This window comes from Syngnathoides biaculeatus, chromosome 2 (genome assembly GCF_019802595.1).
Source record: "Syngnathoides biaculeatus isolate LvHL_M chromosome 2, ASM1980259v1, whole genome shotgun sequence".
NCBI classification, from domain to species: Eukaryota; Metazoa; Chordata; class Actinopteri; order Syngnathiformes; family Syngnathidae; genus Syngnathoides; species Syngnathoides biaculeatus.
Window position 1 is genome coordinate 7,419,066 of NC_084641.1, and position 23,084 is coordinate 7,442,149.

Here is a 23,084-nt window from a genome sequence, read left to right on the forward strand (position 1 = left end):
TATCACTATATATTAGTTCCCTTTGCATTCCTATATTTCCATCCCTGCAGTGGTCATAGCCATAATCCCCCTGGCTCAAACAGTTACAGTTGAGCATACGGGGGGGCCCTGCTTATCATCATCATCATCTTCATCTGATTTCGCAGCTGTATGTGGACTGCATCTTTGCGTGTCACATCTCATCCCATGGCCGGGAGACTAAATCCTATTGGGATTGTTCCAGGAGAGCCCACGTGTCAATGTGCTGCGTTGATTAAAATAGATTTTGCCCATGCCACATTTATTATGACTCAACAGCAGAGTTCTGTCCCCCAGTACGAAAAACATAATCATGCCATGGGGCCAACATGTGTCGTCTTTATCGCTCAGGTATCTTTTTTGGGCATATGTTTGTTTGTTTGTGCCCTCACTCTCACATCTGTGTACTACAAGAGATGACTTGCCAAGCCTCCTTTATTCATATAGTGCTTTTAAAACCAATGATAAAAGTGCTGAACAGAAGACAAAGAAACAAAAGTATCGTTTACGTGCATCTTTTATGTTTGGATTCTTCATTGTGCCGATTGTTCCATTACATCAGAATATCTGTCCGTCCTTCCATCCATCTATCCAGTATAGTATATTGGTACACGATACTGTAACTATGGTATAGACTTCATCTTCATAAGATGGTGGGCGTGATTGAGCCGCAGCTGACTTTGGACGGAAAGTGAGGTACCTCTTGGAGAGGTCACCAGCCAATCACACGTCACGTATTTTAACTCTAATTCCAAAGAAGTTGGGACATTGTGTAAAATATAAATAAAAACAGAATACAATAATTTGCAAATCCTTTTCAACCCATGTCAATTGTATATACTAAAAAGCAAAGATATTTGATGTTCAAACTGAAACATATTTACCAGACAGCTGCATCACCTTGCCTTTTAACATCACTGAAGTGTTTACTCCCGTCGATTTCTAATTAATAACACTTTGAAAATGTAATTCTTTCTCATTCTGAGCAGTAGCTCAACAGTGTGAGATCTCCTTTGTCTTATTGTGCACTTCATAACGCGCCACACATTTTGAATAGGGGACAGGTCTGGACTGCTGGGAGGCCACTATACTATTCACACTGTTTTACTACGAAGCCACGGTGTTGTAAACGTACAGAATGTGGCTTGACGTGGTTTTGCTAAACTAAGCAGGGACATCCCTGAAAAAGATACAGTATTGCTTGGATGGCAGCATTCCAAAACCTGTATGACCTTTCAGCATAAATGGCCTCTTCACAGATGTGTAAATGACCCATGCCATAGGGACTAAAACACTCCCATACTATCAAAGACGCTGACTTTTGAACTTTGTACTGACAACAATCATTCTCCTCTTTGGCCCAGAGGACACGGCGTCCATGATTTCCAAACACTATCTGAAAAGTTAGTTTGTCAGACCACAGCACACGTTTCCACTTTGTGTCAGTCCTTCTCAGATAAGCTCAGCACAGAGAAACCGATGACGTTTCTGAGCGTTCTTACTGTATGGCTTTAGCTTTTCTTACATGCTGGTGTTTCACGTTTCTATACGCTAACAAAGTATGAACAGAGAGTTTGAACCCAGACAAAAAACATACACGATCAAATGGAGAGATGTTTGAATAGATCATTGGTTTTCGCCAGCAGGCAATGTGGACCCATTACATGTCGCAACAAAGAGGGTCAGGCACTATTTTCCATTAGGAAGCTCGAGTTTGTGTTGGGTTGCATCAGAGGTATAAGGGATGCTTTTAGAGGACGCCTTCATTGTGCACTGGAGTGCTTTCATCGTGACCGACGGAAATAAACTCTGCACAAAAGAGGATGCCTGATTGCATTTATTGAAAAATGAATCCAGCACTTTCATTTCTTTTTAGTTCTTCTGGTACACCAGCAGGCACTCGTTGTACGTTCACTTTAATACAACATTTTCGACCAAACCCGGATCTTTATAGTTAAACATTACAGACTACACAATCAGCTAGGACTTATTGTTTGTTTAAGGTGCACCGGAAGTTTAGTTTCTTCAATGGAAAAGTTTCTGAGTGAAAATGATGCAATACTGCCATTATTGTCTATATCCAATTGTGAACATCTCTGGTTTACATACATTTTATGAATTAACCTCAATGATGCACAACCTTGGAATTTTAACCAGAGACTTGCCAGTGTAGCACTGAATTGCAAATGCGAGTCTGTAGAAATGTAATGCTTACATTAGTTTTATGAGGTGTTAAAAAATTTTAATTGTGTCAGTAATGATTGTGTATTTGTTGCTCATTGGTTGGCTTCCGTCCAGGACTGCAACGTCAATTCGAGTTACGTGGTTGTGCTCGTTGCAGGAAATCAATACTGCAGGAAAAAAACGTGTCAAAAACACTTTAGAGTCAATAAGACTAAAGAGGGAAAGGCACGAATTGTTCATAACTTCCGAGATTTCAACATATCAGAGGACCACAATGTCATATTAGGAGTGGACGTCTTTGCTCTTCTTCTTTTGTTCGAGGGTACGCTTTTGAAATCAGCCTCATCCTGGTTTTGAGGTAAACCCTAAACAATTTCATGCAGAAACCTCACCCTGGATTTTCACCTCCTGCCTCAAACCTTACCACACACTAGTCCATCACTTTCCCACAACTTTTCAAAGTAGTGAGTGAAATGTACTCCTTGCATCCCCAGTGGGGTCGTCACAGCCCAATGTTCGTGTCACCTTTCTCTTGGATGGACAGCAATCGGTGGGATTGAATATGATCATGTCATCTCCCTCACCCTGTCCTTCACACCCTTCTGCCTCCATTAGAACATGGACATCCTGATAGGAAATGTGGCCGGCTGTGAGGACAAGTTCTGGTAGGGGTGGGATGACAATGGGGCTGCCCATCACCTTGCTGGAGGCGATTGGCAGGCAGAATGTGTTGGGTGGGGTCAATCAACTTTTATGTCTCTTTTCACACCTACATCCTCTTGTGTGCCCCCAATCTGCCATTGTGGTCCTAAATTCCCAGGGTTGACCTATAAGAAGGTTCTTTACTATTTTACTGAAAGGCTTGATTTGCATCGGTTAAATCTCTCACTGATGTGGGCCATGATTGTGTCGAGTTGTAGTATTGAAGGTGCAGCAACCCATTATACACCCCCATGCCTCTTATTATTTCATGTAGCACTAATTTAATGCTCTATTTGCAGTTTGTCCCCTGGCCCATTTTACTGTTGGGTCGGTAAGCCCAAATTGTATGAAACCAAGAACCTGATATCTACGTATCAGCCCTGTTTGTTAGGTGACACGGGGAAAATATTGAGAATGAGGGGAAAAAACATGTTCTTCATTGTATGCGTTGCCCCTAATCCAAAAACATTTGCTTTCTCCCAGCATCCCCGTCCAAGCCTAATAATGTCATCTTAAGCTGTGCACAAATGTCCATCTGACATGAGGGCTGGATTTGTGCTGGATTGGAAAATCTGGATGGGCTGCCTCCCAAACGCTATAATTCTGCACACATACACACGCGGCCAACCAGATTAAAAAGCAGAGGAGCTGCAGATGATCTGCATGTCATGGCAGCACAGACTCGAGTTTTTAGGGTGGTTAGAAATAAAAGTTCCTAAACTATCCCAAAAGACAAATTTGAAATCAACCCGTTTATTTTAGTGATAGGGACTCCGTGGATTTTGAGCTTCTTGACCCTCCCATGGGCACATGAAAGTTCCCTGAGGCCAAAGTTCTGATTTAGAGCACCTCAACCCTAGATATGTCCCTACGATGTCCTTGTGCCTCAGTGGGCATGCATGCCCTCCTTTTGTTGCAGCAAAAACACGAGGGGGGGTGGTGTCGGAGGGTCTTCATAGGGCAGTGGGTGATGCTCGCCCAGATTACGTGTCATCATACGGCCTATGTACACTTGTCAACAAATAGTGCGGCAAACAAATCGCATCGAAGCAACCAAACTTGCTTGCCGACGTTCACGACAATTAGAGAATTTCGAGACTGGTCACATGTTGACTCACGTGACCTCCTCGGCACGGACCAATCAGGTGGCGCTTCGTCCTGGCGAGATCAAAAGGAAGAGGGTGGAGATCATTTTCCTTTTTGCGATTTTTAATCTTGCTATACCAACGGTGGTCGTTGACATCATCCTTCCCTACAGAAAGGTAAAACTCTTTTTCGTGACCATTTGTTTACGAATAGAAGGCTAACATCTGATGCTTGTTGTTTTTTTTTTAAATGTTTTTATACTAAATTAATTAATCTACACCCTGGGGGGGAAATATTTATATACATAGGAGAAAATGATGGTTGCTAGATTGATAGAAATGTTGAAGCGCAGTCAGATTATTTCACACTGTCACTACTTTATAATTTAATTTATTAATTTACTAGTGTAAGCATGACCGTTTCGATGAGCTTCCGCTGTTATGATTCATTATCTTATCTGGTAATTTGGAAAAGATCTTGTTAAGGTTTTCTTGCCTCATCGTCATTGTCCAACCCATACAAAGTGGAAATGTTTTGTTTTTCACTAGAGAATTTCATTCCATGGTCAGTAGATTGAGAACATCTTTTGTCCAGCTCAAGCATGATCGCTTTTATTTAGTATGAATTTATCCATAGGTGGTTTGACCTTCACTGCGACACTCTGAAGCGGACACTTGGCTAGCTCGTGGTTGTTATTGCAATTATCGTCACATTGATATTAGCGCTGCCATGTTTGTGAAGCCTGAAATGTGCGCTCAGCTCAAGGGCTGCACAACACGATCAATGGCTACTTCGTTGTTGTAAAAATACTATTTATGAATATGAGCAACATTTGGGAAGTGTGTACATTTCCTCTTCGTGGGCTACAAAAGTACCTCAAAGTCAAAGAGCTTCAAAGCGCACAGGAGCCGTGACTTTCTCCACTTAATACAAATTATGGCAAATCTAAAATGGCTGACTTGACGCGCAGCTTTTTCACCGCACAACATGGTGCGCCTGCTTCATTAAGCCTTTGCCAGTGCACCGCAGATACCCGTACCCCCTGCTACCACCCCCTGCCGCCGCCACAATTGTAGGTGAACACACTCTGAGCTGCTTTGACGGCAACTTGGTGCAAGTTAGCTCCACTGCGAGTGTCTTTGAGGAAGCTTTTGATCATGATCGGGGCTGAGATATTGGGATTCTGGGTCGCTGATGCGGACTGACAGATTTTGAAAGCACTGTCATCGTGGCATAGCATTGGGCGGATGCACCCCCCCCCCTCCCACTTCCATCCTATCGTACCACATACAACAAAAGCCCACACAACATGAGAGCTGCTCAGTAAAAAGAGGTTCTCAAGTAAGCATGTCCTGTACTGAAAATCTTCAATCTCAATCTGATTTATTGAAGTACTGAAGTTGCCAAATTATCTCTTGAAAGTATGTTGTAGTAAAAAAAGTATGTATCAATGAGGTCGGCCAGAGGAGTCCTGTACTGCCCCCTTTTCTTCACCCGTAATTGGAGCACAATTGTGCAGAGACCTCCGTTACACGGGGAAACATATTGATCACACTCGAGCTTGCCCTCAGGCCAAATGATGGCTGCTGTCTCATCAATGGATGTAAACATCTGTGGAGGATTTAAGCAGGAAGACTGACTGTAAAATCATTGGCATTTTCAGCTTTCCACGAGCACTCGCTGAATGCTCAAGGTTGAATTTGAATATTCAGCTAGTGTCAAGAAGTCACCATCTTGCATCCCTGCATCAAACCGTTAGAGTGGGATCCCTCGCTTGATTCGTGGATTAGGTGGGAACAGATGAAAAGAGCTTTGGATGGGATCATACAGCTCTTCTGTCTTACTTGTTGTGTCTTGTTTACTGAGATTTACACCACGACTCATTGATACAGAAATTTTAAAACTATCTTTGCCACAATGGAACATCCCTCATGCTTTTAAACACAATCCGACCAAGTTAGGTGGTCTCACCGAATCAAATGACCTCAGTCGTTTCTAGCCAGGGGTGGTTGTGAATCATTCACACATCAGCAACCCCTCATAAAAAATTGCTTCTAACTGTTGTTACAAGATCAGAACTGGAAGGCAAGACATAAAGCGACAAGGCCTCAGGTTCGTCTTTCTTCAACAGCGATGCGCAAGTCTTTTTTGTGCATGGAAATCAGATGCAAGGAAATTTGGGAGGCGAGGGGTGTGTGTTGGGTGTGCAGTGCATTTTGTGCGCTGCGTTGTCCAGCCGACCGTAAAGCGTGATTAATTCAATAGCCTCCATGGAGGAGGAGGCTAGCAGCGCTGCAACACAGAGCATGACCCACTTTCCCCATCAGATGTCATGAAAAATTCTCTCGTTGTGTGTCGTCCCCCCAACTTCCTGTCGGGCTATCAGAAATGGGGGAGGAACATTTGCAAATATAAAAGGATTTTTGCAAGATATGATGAAAGGTCGAATTCTTAACGAATGTTTCATAAGAAGACATTTTGAAGCCTTAAGAAATGGGTTTAAAAAAGATGACCTCAAATTGAAAGGACCATTTGCTGCATAGTTTTAGCCCAATGGGCCAAATGATTCATGGGGCCTTGACCTAATTCTATTATGTGCTCAAAACGCTAATCAAATTCAAGGTTTTTTTTTTTTTTTTTTTTTTCGGGTTGACCTCAATCTACAGCTTTCAATGTGTTCAGGGTATGAAGGTGTGCTATTATATGATATTATATAAATGGATCTGTGTGTAGGGAGGACACTGACATACAAGCTGAACGGGAACCTTAAACATAAAGCAACTCACAGAAGTGCACTTTGCAGCACTCAAAAGTGCTCTTCCCCCACCCCCCTCCCTGGTGGGAACCTGCACCACTGGATAGACTCTTAAACCCGGATTAAGGTTTTTTATGTAATCTGGTCTCCTCTGGGAGATTGGCGAGACAGCTGTCGACAGAATCCCTGTCCTTTGCTCTTGGTGCTCTGCTGGCTTCTAACCAAGCCTTGCATGCAGCATGCAGCAGAGGTATGACTTCTGGATCCAGCGCAACATGCTGATGTTGGAGTACAATTAGATTGCGGCAACTACAACAAGAGTTTTTCACAACATTGTCAGGGTAGCATTTTCCAAGATTGGATGGAATGATTAACGATTAAATAGTTTGTTAATCATTCAAAATCTAACCCAGCAATTGTTCTTCAAGCGATGTGCAATCAACGTGGCACGGCAGTCGACTGGTTCGAGCGTCAGACTCACAATTCTAAGGACCGGTGTTAAAATCCCGGCCCCGCCTGTGTGGAGTTTGCATGGTCTCCTCGTGGGTTTTCTCCAGGCTCTCCAGTTTCCTCTCACATCCACAAAACATTCATTAATTTGAGACTCTAAATTGCGCTTAGGTGCAAGTGTGAATGCTTGTTTGTCTCCATCTGCCCTGTGATTGGCTGGAAATCAGATCAGGGTGTACCCTGCCTCTTGCCTGAAGCTACCTGGGATGGGGTCATGCAATTACGCAACCCTCGTGAGGATAAGCGGCTCAGATAATGGATGGATGGATGGATGGATGGGTGTGCAATGAAAACCAACATTATAATTGTTATTATTGTTGTTGTTATTTGCAAACAGCTGGCAACGTCATTCTTTTAATCGAGTACCAACTTGGTTTCTTGCCATTAAAAAATCATCAACGAATGACAATAATTACAATGCTACTAATTAGCAGCTGGCAGGCAGGGAGACAGATGCAGCAACAAAATTAAGCTGAAGCAGGTGAGAGGAAAACAGAAAGTCTTTTCATTTCCACTTCTGATCAGCAGATTAAAATTGCCAGGGTCAGTTGCTTCTGGAGGTTTTCCCGGACTTTCTAGGCAAGTGCTATTTTTACGATATGATGCATTAAAAAAAAAAACTCCAAAAGATGAAAAACAAAAATCTAGATTTTACACCACGAGTTCAATTACATCTTAAATTTAATATCACCCATAAGCACCTTGGCCTTAGAATTAGTGGGTCTTTGGCTCCAGTCCTGCTATTCAAAACAAATAACATAAGTTGAGGTGGCCTAGAGCTACACTCCAAACCTCGAGAATCATCTCAGTGTCTCTCCATCACTCTGACATCTCTTTTTATGAATGATCTGGTTGTGTGTGGTGTGTGTGTGTGTGTGTGTGTGTGGTGTGTGTGTGTGTGTGTGTGTGTGGTGTGTGTGTGTGTGTGTCTGTCTGTCTGTGTGTGTGTGTCTGTGTCTGTGTGGTGTGCAACAACAATGCACAGCAGTGTATGAATCAAATTTCCCATGAGGGATTGTCGTCTGTATGAGAAAGACAAAAATGTGCACTTTCCATTACAAATTCCATTTTCTCGTAAGCAATATCTGTACAGTCCAAGAAAACATCCTTTTTATTTTTTTGGGGCAAATTATAAATGGTGCCATTGGATGTCAGTCATTTGCCTGCGGCGTCCATTCTGACTGGGTGCTTGACAATATGGTCTGGAGCGCCCTCACGTGTTCATCCTTGGAACTGACATCACTCAGTGGCCGCGATGAGATTGGTGCTGCATCTGAAGAGTGGGATAGAAAACAAATATGCATTGGGTGGCTCGTTTCAGGGCTAAATCTTCTCTTAAAAATGAATTCCTACATTTTCAGGGGATTTTTTTGTTGTTTTTGTTTTGTTAACGCATTATATGGTACACTGCAAACGTAAAGCAGGGCTGTGAGGCGTTTTTTTTTTTCCTCTTCAATATTGTATGGTGCAGAAAACGCAATGTGTCTCTTGCCTTGTGAACTCTCCCGACTGCAATTTCTCATTCACAGATCAAAAATCCTTAAAAAATTTTTTTTAAAAATCTGTAACATGTCTGATGTTGTCCTTCTTTTGCCTTTCAGGTGACCCTCTGACCAACTGAACCCTTACACCCCCATTAGCTCACAAACTCCTCTCTGAAGTGACAAAGCCCCTTCCTCTCACATCCAACATGGAGCCCATCAAGGTCCAGTCAGAAGGTGGACTGAATGTGACCCTTACCATTCGACTGCTGATGCATGGCAAGGTGTGATGCTTAGATCGAGAATTCTACCAATCGCACATCACAAACCACCTAGAAAAAGAAATAACATTTTTTTTTTACACTTGTGTCTCTGCAGGAAGTTGGAAGCATCATCGGGAAAGTAAGTGTCATCGGCCAACATTTTCAAAGCAATGCAGTGCACCCCCACTATTCATGGAGGTTAGCGTGGGATCCATTCCTGCTCAGTGATGGTGTTGATACGTTCTCTGCGACTAACTGTCGACCAGTTCAGGGTGTCGTCCGGCTTTTTGCCCAAAGTCAGCAGGGATAGGGTCCAGCGCTCCCGGGACCCTTGTGAGGCTAAGCAGCTAGGAAAATGAATGGATGGATAATTTTGGGGAAAAAAATCTGAGGTTGCCGAACAATTATCGTGTGAGGGTTCACTGTATTATTATTGAGAAATAATAGTATCCGTGTAACTTCTAATTGACTATCACTTCCAGAAAGGGGAGACAGTGAAGAAAATGCGTGAAGATGTAAGTAAAGTTTTTCTGCAGGCATCTTCTTGTGAAACCTAATGCAGTGGTACCTCGATTTACTGGGTTAATTAGCTCTGTGGCAAAGCGGGTATGTTAGTTAAAAAAAAAAAAAATCAAATCACACATTGTGGTGCATTCGTATGTTAATAGGTGCCACAATGGGGTGTGGCCTATGTCGTGACACATCAGGTGCTTAGTTTTAGTCACATTGGCCATCGTTGACAATTCACTATTAGTGTCTCCTCCATGCTCCTTTCGAGTGTTTTCATTTTGTATTCCTGTTTGGATGTGCACTAGCAACTATGATTAACTTTTCTTTGTTTTTCTTTTCTTTTTAACTTCACTTAAGCGGCAGCACAATTTAAGCTTGCGACTCAAATTTTGTCATGCAACAGAAAGCAAAATAAATAAATGTAACTCGATCAAGGGACACCCCATTACTCAAAACAACGGTAAACTGGGCACTCGTAAGTCGAGGTACCACTGTAGTTTCTTGTTCATAGATCAGACTGTGCTCCTATACAGAGTGGAGCTCGTATTAACATCTCGGAAGGTAACTGCCCCGAACGGATAGTCACCATCACTGGGCCAACAGATGCCATCTTCAAGGCCTTCGCAATGATAGCCTACAAGTTCGAGGAGGTATGATGTGACGATATAAACAGCAGTGAGAAAATGCATTCCAAAAACCAGATGATGAAGGTTTGGATGCCGTTTGGTTGCCGTTAGAAGTTGCTACTATACCAGCCTGTAAATATTTTACATCAATGAGGTCATTTCGATCTCAGGGGAGTGAAGCGATCACAATTGGAAAACTGGTTCAGGTCGTCATACAAGAAGTTGCGTCTGTCATCCGAGCAGGCTTCATCAGTTCGTGGAACACGGCTTAATTAGAAGAGGAGAAGTTTTGATGAAGTGATGAAGGCTGTTCAGATGACAGGAGAATGTTTTTTTTAAGACAGCCAGAACAGTCCAAGTGTGATCGATCCAGTGCCTTGAGAGTTCCTGATAATCTTTATACAGCTATTGATGACAGCAATTCCTTGTAGCTTCCAAAACCACAGCTTCTGCTGGAATAGTTTTCATATTTTTTTCAAAGAAAGCCAAAGAAAACACGTAAAGCTTTCAAGGTGTATATGTTGGTGCAATGCCAAACAGTTGTTTTTTTTTTTTTTTTTTTTTGCCGTGGTTTTAATGGATCTCAGCAGTAGTCCCTTGCTTTTCTGCCACCAGGAAGTATCCTGACACCTATTGCTTGCGATCATTCTTAAATGGCCTACAAATGAAAACAAAAATGTCATTCTAGGATATCATCAACTCTATGAGCAACAGTCCTGCCACCAGCAAACCCCCTGTGACCCTCAGGCTTGTGGTCCCAGCCAGCCAGTGCGGCTCGCTCATTGGCAAAGGGGGCTCCAAAATCAAAGAGATGAGAGAGGTAGCAAAAAGCTCACACGACATCGTGGTGAGCAAACGCAAACACATCCGGACTCTTGCTTCAGTCTACAGGCGCTCAGGTCCAGGTGGCGGGCGACATGCTTCCTAACTCAACGGAGAGGGCGGTGACCATCTCCGGGGCGCCGGAGGCCATCATACAATGCGTCAAACAGATATGTGTGGTGATGCTGGAGGTACGGCAACCTCAATTGTGTATGCTGGACTCTTCTCGTGTGGAACTCCACAGTTTACCCCCTAATTTACTGACATGGCAGATGATTAACGTTTAGACGTCTTGGTGACCACTTGCAGGGACAAATCACATTTGCGGTCATTGTGTTGCTTGCTTCGTTAATGTGAAAATTTGAACTGTCTGCACTGCCAGTTGTCCAGCGGGCCGTCATGATGGCACCCACCGTGGATGCCAGCACAAATGCAACACGGCTGTAAGTCTCCAGAGTGCTCATGGGGGGTTGTTTTAAGTGTTTATAGCGTCATCATTATCCAGTTGAAAGTGGTGTTCCGGGTGAATCACAAACTGGACCTTACGTCAGCATGTGCACAGTGAAGAGCACTTTTGTGTCACGGGTCTTCCCTCAGGCACTGTCCCTCTCGGTCTCACTTTATGCTCTCTTTCTTCCTCTTTTTCTTCTTCTCTAACACTCTCTCCACATGTCACTCTTTCTCCCACCCTTGCTGTCCTCAGTCCCCACCGAAAGGTGCCACAATCCCCTACCGCCCCAAGCCTGCCTCCACTCCTGTCATTTTTTCAGGTGGCCAGGTAAGAGCAGACCCACTGGGGGCGTCCACAGCCAACCTCAGCCTCTTACTGCAGCACCAGCCACTGCCTGTTAGTGTCGCACCAGGTTTTATTCAACCAAACCCCCGCTTCCCACCACCCACACATACCCCACCCACCCTCACCTCCCCACCTGCCCCCTGGATTGGCATGAAACTATCACACTGTCTGCTCTGCCTCCCCGCTATCCATCAGCCTGGAATTGGGATAGAAGGCATCACTGGAGTCATTAAGGGATGATTTGGCTGCTTCTGCCGTGGATTATTCTGGGTTGGGTAAAATCCATCAAGTTTGCAGGGAGACTGGCCAGCTCACCAAATTATTGATGAGAGCCGAAAAAAGATGAGAAAAAATGCCCATGCTCTTCTAAAACTGAATGTGCAGGACAGAAAAAAAAAAAGTAAAATTGGCTGAACTCAAATACAATTATGTAAACAAAAGATTTGACTTATTTTGGTTACTCGAAAAGGAGATTTTTTTTTTTTTAGTGGACATAAGAGTTGCGTTCAGTGCTATGGAGCCAAGTAACGTTATTAGCCAAATAGGCATATTTCGTTTTGGGTTTTCTGCAGAATTACGCGCAAATGCAGACCATATTTATTTGACTACTCCAGTTGCTGTCTTGAATGATGAAATGAAATTTAGTTCAGTTCTGGCCTCCGCAGCCCTCCACCAACCTATTCATGAGACCAAGTCACCAAACTCCCCCTTCCACCTCCGTCCCTCCTTTGTCACACCGACCCCATATTGATATAATTCAACTGGATTTGATTGATGATAGACTGACATGTCGGCATTCAATAATATAGTGCATGTCTTTTTCCTAACCTGGCTAAAATCAAAAGCTTCAGACTCTAACCAAAATGTATTAGAATTTCAACTTTCTGTGAGTGTGGTAGCACCTTAACAATGCAGTTTAAAAAAAACAAAGTCTTCATTTCATGTTTACAGGCTTACACCATCCAAGGACAGTATGCCATCCCACATCCAGATGTGAGTGCTCGCCACATCAGGCGCTCCACATTGCGTCCAAATATCTCTCTTGGAAACAAAGGCTCCTACCAGCACCTCCCTGCCCTCCTTTATTAATATTAAATGCTAATATTAATATGGCTTTTTTTTTTTTATCTGACATGTAATTCCTAAATCTACTGACGCTGAAGACTCTCGACTCCCTTCTGTCTGTTCTCCGTTAAACCTCTTGGGGGCTTGGCCTAAGGCTCCCAAAGCTACCAAATAGTATCATCATTTAGTGTTGATCTGTTTCCCGCCTGCACGCCAGCGTGTAAGACGTCTTCAATGCTTGCTCGGATCAGCACTGCGCAACATTTTGGCTGCATCTCAAAAAAGAGCTGCTTGTCCATGAAGTAACCATCAACAGAACCACCAGAGCAACAACTCATTTTATCAATCCATCACAGAATAGAATCGATAGTAGGACTCCACTAAATATCGACATGAAATTAGCCAGAGAGATACGTAGTTATTCTGAGCTGTACCAAAACATAAAGGGTTCTTGCTCATCATGTGCCATCCCTCAGCCACGAAAAGGAGCTCTTTGCATAATCTGCCAAAACCAAACAAATAAACAAGCAAATGGACAAAAGAGTACGTCTATGCTTGCTGTAATAAACTTGAAATTGTATCTCCACAGAAATCTCAGGCCAAGCCCTTTATGAACGTCTTCACCTTCACCTGTTTGTGTTTCCTCAGATCCTATCTTGACTCTTGTAACCTTTTGGATAGACCTTCGTGTGTGTACGTGTGTGAATGTGTGCGTGTGTGCGCGCGCAAACGTGTGTGTGTGCGCAAATGTGTTTTTAACGATGACCTCATAGCTTTGCTGTCCTCCTCCCCTCCCCCCTCAGCAGTTGAGCAAGCTCCACCAGTTGGCTATGCAGCAAACCCCCTTTACCCCCCTCGGACAGACCACCCCTGCCTTTCCCGGTACGTACCCACCTACACGACAACCCTCTTTACCGAAACTCCTTCTCTCGTTTGTACCTGTAGAAGTGAACGTATTCTCTTCCTCCAACACTTTCTTCTTCTTCTTCTTCTTCTTCTTCTTCTTCTTCTTCTTCTTGTCGTCTTCCTCCTTTTGCTCTGCCTAGGACATGGCCTGCTGGTGGTCTGCTCTTATTAATGTTGAGGTTTCCCCCCCCCCATAGCATCCTTTCTTTAAATGATGCAACTGCCTCACAGACTTTCTGCTTAGAGAGTCAAGTGTTCTGATGGGTGTTCGTGGGCCCAACGTGGCACATTGCTCAAAATGTTCACCAGTTCCGCGAACATGTCAAACTCTATTTTATGTATTCTTCCTCTCCTCCTCTTCCTCTTGCTGGTGCGGTCAACAGCAAGTCTGGATGCCAGTAACCAGGCCAGTACTCATGAACTCACCATTCCCAATGATGTGAGTATCGAATAAATCACTATTAAGTTAACTTTAGCATTTATGATGCGTAGATCTTGAACTAGGGATTTATCGCAGTCAATTAAATACCTAAAAAAGGAATGTGAATAATGTAGACAGACCAACGTGTGCATGCCCTGGCCATCCTAAGTCCCGCCCCCATTATTTTCCCAGCTAATAGGCTGCATAATTGGACGCCAGGGAACCAAAATCAACGAGATCCGTCAGATGTCTGGGGCACAGATCAAAATTGCTAACGCCATGGAAGGGTCATCGGAGCGCCAGATCACTATCACAGGGACCCCCGCCAACATAAGCCTGGCCCAGTACCTCATCAATGCAAGGTAAACCCTTGCTACAGTACCTGTGCTTAACTCAAGCCTCCTTTTTGGGGGGGCTATAACTAACTAATAACTGTAAACCAGTAATCTGTTCCTGATTTTTCCACCTGCCACGATCTTCACTAAAATGGAAAACGTTATGTCCTTTCTTCATCTCTGTGAAATGGTGCTATACAATTAGAATTGACTGACTTACTGGCGTTCAACCTCCAGGTTCCGAGACGTGGCGGCCATGTGGAACGACCCGTCCTCCATGACCACATCCTGAACTCCCGAACTGGCTCTTCCGTCTGGCCCTTTCCAACAACTGACGACACCCTCCGGACTCTGGCTCTGGCTCTCCGAAAACCCTGAGCACCGGCCGCCCTGGTCCTCCACACACTAGTGAGGGCCGAGAGCTCACTTTTATTTCAGAGAGCCAATTAAAAAAAAAAAAGAAAACTCTCTGTCGAGTACGTTTTTGTTTTAGAGAACTGTTGAAGCATGTTGAATGTTTATTAGCAACAACTTGTGTTACTTTTTTCTTTCTGTTCATCTATTTTTCTCTGTCAGTGCTGCGTCATAGAAAATTTAAGAAGTAAAAGGTTGAACATTTTGTAGAAGTAGTTATTTGCATTTATTACAGCTCAGTGATGCTATCGGCAGAGTGTGGTGGGATGTAGCCAAATTTTTATAATAGATCCTAGAAAAACAGAGCCTTTAGAAAAACGATATTGGACTATTCCACTTCTGTCCTATTTCGCATCTTTGCCAACTTACATCACATGACCCTTTTTAGCCAATGGTATCACTCCTGGAGCCTCCCTTTTTGTGTTGATCTCCTATACCTACGGATATTATTGCTTATATCGCATGTGTTAAGTGTTGTGTTGTTGTGTATTTCAGCAGAACCTGCTCAGTGGACCTTGAAAAGTTACTGTATATCTTTGTGCTCCTGCTCTTTTCCACTCTTGTTTTACGCTTTTTTTTCTGGCCGCTCACTTGTAGTCCTACACCCTGCCCAAACCTGTAGCCTCCTTCGATTTCTAGTGTAGACGTGCATGAAAGGAAATTAGAAAAAACTCAGTGACTCTAACACTGACTGGAAATTTGAATGATTGTTTATGATCATATTGTATTTGTTTTGTACAAGGACTTTTATGACTATTCGTCAACTACGCGGCGCTCATGCAATAGACAATTTAACACTTTACTCTGGACTGCCTCTGACGTGCGAGGGGTTAGTTGGCCTCAGGATGTGTCCAAAAACGTTTGGCTTCTTTCCATTGTCGTTTTGATGGGGAAAAAGGAAGGTCTTAAGAGCAGCTCACAGGGGAAAGGTTGAATCATCCCACCAAAAGAGTTTGGACCGAGCTAAACGGCGTTTGGAGGCCAAAGAATGTTCAGGGGTTTGTTGGGGGGCGGGAAGTAGGGTAAAGTGGGGTGGGGGTGGGGGACTCATGGGGGCCTGGGCGGGCATGACCACTCAGTCTCTTTTTCACGATTGTTTATTTGTGTCACGTTGCTTTCATTGTTCATTCGATGCTTTAGGTTTGAATGTCTTTTTACGGGGCACAAGTGTGCCAGCAACGTAAATGGATTTGATTTTGTTTTTTGTGCAAGTCTGAGGACAAATGCACTTTTTTTTTGTTGGTTCATCAGTAAACGTAAACTAATGAGAGAGAGGTAAGAATGCTATTTGGTCAGCAAAGCTCCAACTCCACTAGAAGCTCAATTGTGTGTCGATGTACACAAACAGCTATTGAATGTTACTGTCCCGGTCACATGATCTACTGTATGTCCAACACCATGTGCAACTTTAATTTGCAGCACGCTGAGCCTTTGACTAAAACATGGACCGACGGCCGATAGAGTATACTGCCAGTGGTCATTCTGCAATAATCTTAGTTTGATGCAAAAGTCGAGGTTCTACTATTTGGGCTGAACAGAACGTCAGAGGACAAACCGTCACTCTTTACAAAGTTTGAGAAATATGCACAAAAGAGCAGAGTGCATTGACTTTTCTTGCAAGGATGGTTCTCTTTGCATTCTGTTGATCAAGATGGCAAAGCAGGAATATTAACTTGAAGTAGTGGCAGTGTAATTTCAATGACATCAATATTCACGTACAATTTGTTTGAAAAAAAAGCTGTATTTATTTATGTTTGTGTATATGACTGAAGCAAACTGCAACTAATGCAATAACAGGGTGCAATGTGCAATTATTTATTTGTTTTTTTTCCCCCATTTTGACTCATAGATAGGAGAGCTGTGTAGCTTGTTGCAAAATGTTTTGGTTTTTTGAATCTATTTTCCATGTGGCAGGAGGTTTAAAAAAATATTTTTATTTTCAGCTTCTGTTTGTGTGTATTGAAGTTTGGGGGGAAAAGTTTGTAACTATTTTTGATTTATTTGCTCTGTGCAGATCTATATTAGTTGTGAGTACTATGTTTAATTTCAAAGTGTTGGTAAGTACAAAGACAAATAAAGTTTCAGTTTTTCTTTCTGTGACATTTTCTTTTTTCTCTTATGTCACTTTAGTCCTGAGATACAACAGCCATAAGTCAAGTGAATTTTGTGGGGAGTACAGCATTAGTATGCACGTGACTCAATGCGCTTTGCATATTGCATAGAGCAGGTCAATACCCTCAATCCTCACACAGTAATGGAGAAAAAAAAACTCTTGGTGGTTCCTGATGTGAGCCGCACAATGTACTGAGGTCAAGGTGGGGGCAAGCTCACTGTTAAAATGTGTATGTCAGCAACAGGGAGCTAGATTGGGGGAACCAAAGCGGGAAAATGATTTCACTGTCTTGAAATAACTTGCAAATTGCTTTGTCAGAAAGAACACACACTGCCGGCAGTGAAGGGTCCGAAGAATCACAGTGTTAGGAGGGGCTTCAACTGACCAAATCGTAAAAGCCACGGCAACAATTCTCGTATTATTCAGTGGACAAGTTTACTATTCCAAGACTTGCTCCTAGTAATGATAAAGGCTAGATGATAATCTGTAAAATAAAGCAAATGTTTTATATCTAATTTTGAAAGATTAAGTTCATGCAAAAAAAAAAAAAAAGGAAAGTAGGACAATTCATTCAGTTTTGCCATTACCTTATTAACGGTAACCATTCTTTGCAGAGTGACTCTCCGTACTGTGCTTTTATGTTTTTTTACATTTTTAAAGTATTTTCTGTCAAACGACTGTTGTTCTAGAGCAGCTCAAACTATCATAGACAAATTCTGTCATAACGTCGTAGATTTTCTTTTGTAAAAAACTGCAGTTTGATGATTGTAAATTGTGCTCATTTTATTCTATTCTATTCTATTCTATTCTATTCTATTCTATTCTCAGTAGCCAGCAATCTGATTGACATTGGATGACATTTCAAAGGAATAGCTGCCGTAGACAGAAATAAAAACAAAACAGTAAAAGTGTTTCTCCTCACTTTAAAATTCTCGATTGTTAATTTTCTTTTGCGCTATCCTCACTGATCTTTGACATTTGAGCACGATTTTGTACATTGGTGCCTGTAAATGCACTCAGGAAGCGGTGCTGTCACTCAAACAACACAAATAACTATTTGGTCTTGGCAACTCTATTTTGTCACATTGTAGGATGAACCAAAAGGCTTTGATGGTCTAATCAAGTAGTTTGTTTTGTCAGGAATCCAGTTAAAACTCGATCTGGCTGAATCCATACTTTGAGTCAATTAATTGTTGAAAGGGTGAAAGCTGCACATTTTTTGTGGTTTATCAGCACCTCACGTCTTTCATCCAGTGGGAAGCACTGTGACGGCACTTGCATGGTCAATATATTTGAAAGGGCACCGCGAGCCACTTCACAATACCGCTAATAAAGTGGACAGTGTGAGCGGATGGGGCAAAAGGCTTCTTTTTTTTTCTTCTTAAAAAAAAAACATGTTTTTTCTTTTTCTTGAAGCAATTAGCCATGTAACATTGATTAAACGTAGCGTGACACGTTAAGCCAGTCCAGGAGTGGATTTGCACTTTTGCTACAATGGGCAAGCGGGCAGGAAAAGTGCCAGCACTCTGACAAGATGAGTGAGGATGTTAAACAAATACCTTGGCAAATTCCAAGATGCTTGCCGCCTGTCAAGTGACTCTATGAGACTGATTATCCAGCAGAAAGACAAAACTGCGTTTGGGATGTTTGTGACATTTATTAGTGTACGTGGACACTTGGGCTACATTCAAGAAGACTGAAGGATAAAGCATACTCATGCGTGCTAAAACACTCCAGTCATCAATATAATCAATCATTTTGCCTTTCAGCAAAATGCCAGTGATGAACTCTGCACATAGCTGCCATTTAATCATACAGATGCTTGGGCCGCGTCCAGGTGGTTATAACGATGGTGTTGGACTACCTTCAAAAAGTCTTTTTATGAGCATGGGCGTGACAGTCAGCGTGTTAAGGTCCTCAACCATGGCAAAAGAAGTAAAAGGTAAAGGCAGAAACTTCCCTCCATCTATTCATCAACTTATCCTCAACAGGGTCACGAGAGTGCTGGAGCGTAACACAGCTAACTTCAAGCAAAAGCCGGACTACACCCTGAACTGGTTGCCAGTTTATGACACAATCACTGAGGAGCAATCGATCCTACGCTGCCTGCACCAAAGTCAGAAATGTGTACCACTACACCAGTGGCTCGCAGAAACGTGTTACCCACCAATTTGTTGTGTATCTATAACAATATTGTGAGGTGTTTATGTATTCATGCAATGTCACAGCCATAATGGCTCTTTGATGGAACCCATATCGATAATGGCACTATGAGTTGCATTATGTGCCGTGGCTCCTTTTACAATGACTGGTAGCTGCACAGAATTGACATATTTCTCAACTATATGTGCAAATGGGAGGTAAAATCCAAATGATATGCATGGTATTTAAATGTGCTGCATTAATCATACAGTTACATAAATACGATACAGAACATAAAATCTACATTGGAAAGTCAGTAAGGTCCGTATTTTTCACACTTGAATTGAATTGAAATACCATGGTACATAGTACACAAAGTACAACTGGAATTTTTTGGTTGCTACAAAGTACCCTGTCCAGTAGATGGAATCAATGTCGTCACTCACACACAGCCACACGCACACGCATTTACATGCACACGCACGCACACACACACACACGCATTCCTTCAAAGCCGCACCGAGAGCAGCCAGCAAACTCTCACTTTCCACTTGCATCTTGGCGGCTGCAGCTGCTTTCTGCAATTCATCATTTGGGATAGAAATTAAGGACACGCGATGGAGATGATTTTTCTATATCATTGATTCCACTAATTGATTTTCAGATACCTTAAAGTGCCTCCCATGTGTCGATTAGGATCGGACCAAGAGAAGGATACAACCAGGTATTGACTCCTCACTTTATTTCACCTTTTTTGTTTCACAGGGGCTGATTTGTTTCTGCAAGTGGATGTAAAAACATTAAAAATAACCTCAGTAATATTATCGAAATATTGAGGTATGCATTTGTTTACCTTTGGTTGAAAAATGTTTCAGGGATTTTTAACAACATGCATCTCCTTTAATGACTTTACATTTTCTGTGGCAAATAGTTTTGTGTATGTGTGTGCAATTTTCCAGTTACAAACAATGTAGAAGCATGATCATCTTTTTCTCGCTGATGGATGATGAAATTATGGATTTTGATTCTCAGTACTCTCGTATGCTGCACTGTTACTGTTAATCATATAGATTGATTCAAAATCCAACTTTGCATTTGAGTTGAGTAGCACACTGTGCTAAGATGCTGTTTTTGTGGTTATCTTGAAGTTTATTGTCTGGCGCGTTAAGCAGTATTAGGTGCGTACAGGGGAGTTTGTGTTGTGATTAAACAACCTTCTGTTGCGACTTGATTTTTTTTTTTCCTCCAGTCATTGCCGACTCCCCGCTATCTTCTTTGGCAGAAGATGTCGACGGGGGTCCACTCTAACGTCTCATCTCCCAAAGACGCAAACTTCGGGACTGATTGGGTACGAGATTAGGGCTTGGCAGGGGACAGATGACAGTTGAGCGAGTGAAGGCTGAAAATGGGCCTGGGGATGTAACTTCCAGACTAATGGGGGCCGCTCAGAGGTCATCCATGAAATTTTTCTCTTGCTCTTGTCATTATTTCCTGGGTGGTCTGTGTCTTCTATTGACCACGATCACCATCGGACATGCGTGCCCAAAGAGATGTCACTGCGCTGAAAGGAATGGCGCCGTGGTGCAGTGCACATCACGTAACTTGGAGAACATCCCCTCAAATCTGCCCAAAGACACCGTGGTTCTCTTGCTCTCATCCAACCAGATTACACACGTCCCCAAGGAGGCTTTCACCGACCTCTACCGACTCAGGGAGCTCGACCTTTCCCACAACCTCATCGAAAGCTTGGAGGTCGGCGCCTTTCAAGGAATTTCCGAGGGCTTGAGGACCTTGGACCTTTCGAACAACCACCTCAGCAGCCTGCCCAAGGAAACCTTCACTAAACTGCAAGCTCGGGTTCGCTTGTCTCACAATCCCTGGAACTGTGAGTGTTCTTTGCAGGAGGTGCTGAGGGAGCTGAGACTCGATCCTGAGACCATCAATGACGTGAGCTGCTCCACGTCAGTGCAGGACCAATACGTAGGGCAACCTGTCATCCAGGTCCTGGACTCGGGAATCAACTTTTGCAACTTCCACCAGAAGACGACGGACGTGGCCATGTTCGTGGCCATGTTCTGCTGGTTCTCCATGGTGACAGCGTACATCATCTACTACATACGGCACAACCAGGAGGAGGCCAGGAGGCACATGGAGTACCTCAAGTCCCTACCAAGCAGCTCCCACATCAGTAAGGACTACGATACAGCCAGCAGTGTCTTTTAAAAACGATGCGCCAATGAATACAGATGAGTGTGCATCGATGTATAAAGAAGTCAGGCAGAGATATGTTTGAGGCTTATGAGTTTACGATTAAACTCTGCTGGATGATAGGCTGCTGCACAGGTCACATGCAATATGGAGCAAGAAAAGAATTACAATTATTCTCTGTCTTCAGAAAGACACAGCTCATGAACGGCACAGTGCTAAAATGTAAAAGGCTCTGTACAGGACTTGGTTCTCGTCCAAGAATGGCGATTAAGTCTATGTCTTACCAAAATGACAGGCATATTGATTTTACTTTCTTGGGTTCAAGATGTTTTTTCCCCCCTTTTAAGTACTTCTTTGTCTTTAAGTAGCCAACTATTACCTTCATACCTTGTTATTCGTGACATTAATAGAATACTGTGCATATTACATGGAGCTGTTTAGTGTATTTAAATAGCTGTCATATTTTGTTATAGGTGAAATATTATAGCCCCTAGTGCCAAGAATGTTTCAACCACTTTTAAGGGAAAGATCTGACTACATAAATGAGTTTATGTACACTTTCTGTTAAATATAAAAAAAAATAAAACAGTCGGCGAAAATGTTTTATTCTATTAATGCTGTTGTATATAAGTAAATAAAGCCTCCCCTTTTATTAGGATAGTGGAGGCAGTGTCTTTTCTATTTTACAGCAATTAATAACTATCTATAAGATTATTATGATTACATATCTGTACTTTATTTATTTTGCAGCTGATGAAAACTGCATCATGCACTAAATAATGAGAACACTTGTCTTCTGCTGCACTTAAGGGAAGAAATCATTTTACAACTCCAAATTAGTTTAATTATACCACCAAATTAAATCCATAAATCTGAGTGGACTTTGGGCCAAGCTTTATTCAGTATTTTGTTACAGCTGCTTGGAGATGCGCTTTTTTCCCTCCTTTTTTTGCTCTTATTTGTTTTTCAGGAGTTACGTTTTATTTTCTGACCACGATGTCCTCAATGTACCTCCAACTGAAATCTAAGCTGTACTAAAGTAGTTAGTTGAAATGACATTCATTGTTTGGAAATTGTGGAATTCAGTGCGTCTGGGAAAAATTAAGACCAAAAAAAAAATCCTTGCTACAGTTATTTAAAGCCAAGACATGAATACAATGACAAAAGGATAGGTTTGTTCATGAAGAATTTGTTCAGACTGGAGAGATACTGTATAATGGCTTAAAAAAACATCAATAAATGACACAAACATGTGTTTGCATAAATGGTTGTATCATTGTCTGGTTTAAGTGAAGTCATTGGGGCTGTAAAGCCCTAAACCGACTCACTGAAGTTTTGTAGTTTTTAAAACAATGCAAAAATGCAGTGGGAAATAATAGTTATTGAAATAGCACAGAAACTGTACAAGTATGTGATATAGATTCTGCACAAACAGTCCTAATAGATATAAAAATGTAAAAATATGTATACCAATAATGATTTTTGTTTCCAGAGCTTCCGTCAGTGTGATTTTTTTTTTTTAAATGAATTTACTTGTTCCTCCCCTGTAGTTTTCTGAAGGCCAACCACTAAACCTGAATCATCACCTCAATAAAATGACTTTTAACAAAATTGAAAAATATCAAAAAGACAAATGCATAAATCATGAATTACTGTATATTGTGATATTTCTGGACAGTTGGATGAAATGATCGTAAGCTAACACAAACATTTTTTCTCTCACTTGA

The 23,084-nt window shown here is 42.3% G+C and overlaps 2 protein-coding genes across 2 annotated transcripts; both read left to right on the forward strand.

Moving 5' to 3' along the window:
* Positions 1-4,136: 4,136 nt before the first annotated feature.
* LOC133494340 (poly(rC)-binding protein 3-like) lies at positions 4,137-14,926 on the forward strand. Its single transcript, XM_061808060.1, has 13 exons — positions 4,137-4,166; positions 8,857-9,020; positions 9,115-9,138; positions 9,482-9,514; positions 10,043-10,159; positions 10,824-10,955; positions 11,020-11,148; positions 11,661-11,804; positions 12,705-12,746; positions 13,625-13,700; positions 14,108-14,163; positions 14,338-14,507; positions 14,718-14,926. Exons 2-13 carry the CDS (start codon positions 8,946-8,948, stop codon positions 14,770-14,772), a joined length of 1,053 nt encoding a protein of 350 aa, XP_061664044.1. The 5' UTR covers positions 4,137-4,166; positions 8,857-8,945; the 3' UTR covers positions 14,773-14,926.
* Positions 14,927-20,526: 5,600 nt separating this feature from the next.
* Positions 20,527-21,372, forward strand: LOC133495346 (leucine-rich repeat-containing protein 3-like). Its single transcript, XM_061809878.1, has one exon. The coding sequence runs from the start codon at positions 20,527-20,529 to the stop codon at positions 21,370-21,372; it is 846 nt and encodes a 281-aa protein (XP_061665862.1).
* The last annotated feature ends 1,712 nt before the right edge of the window (positions 21,373-23,084 follow it).

Excerpts from the sequence above, each read along its gene's own strand:
- LOC133494340 (XM_061808060.1), top strand. The coding sequence starts at position 8,946 with ATGGAGCCCATCAAGGTCCAGTCAGAAGGTGGACTGAATGTGACCCTT. Across the intron at positions 9,021-9,114 it reads GACTGCTGATGCATGGCAAG|GAAGTTGGAAGCATCATCGG; the intron begins GTGTGATGCTTA and ends GTGTCTCTGCAG. Across the intron at positions 10,160-10,823 it reads TAGCCTACAAGTTCGAGGAG|GATATCATCAACTCTATGAG; the intron begins GTATGATGTGAC and ends ATGTCATTCTAG.
- LOC133495346 (XM_061809878.1), top strand. The coding sequence starts at position 20,527 with ATGACAGTTGAGCGAGTGAAGGCTGAAAATGGGCCTGGGGATGTAACT.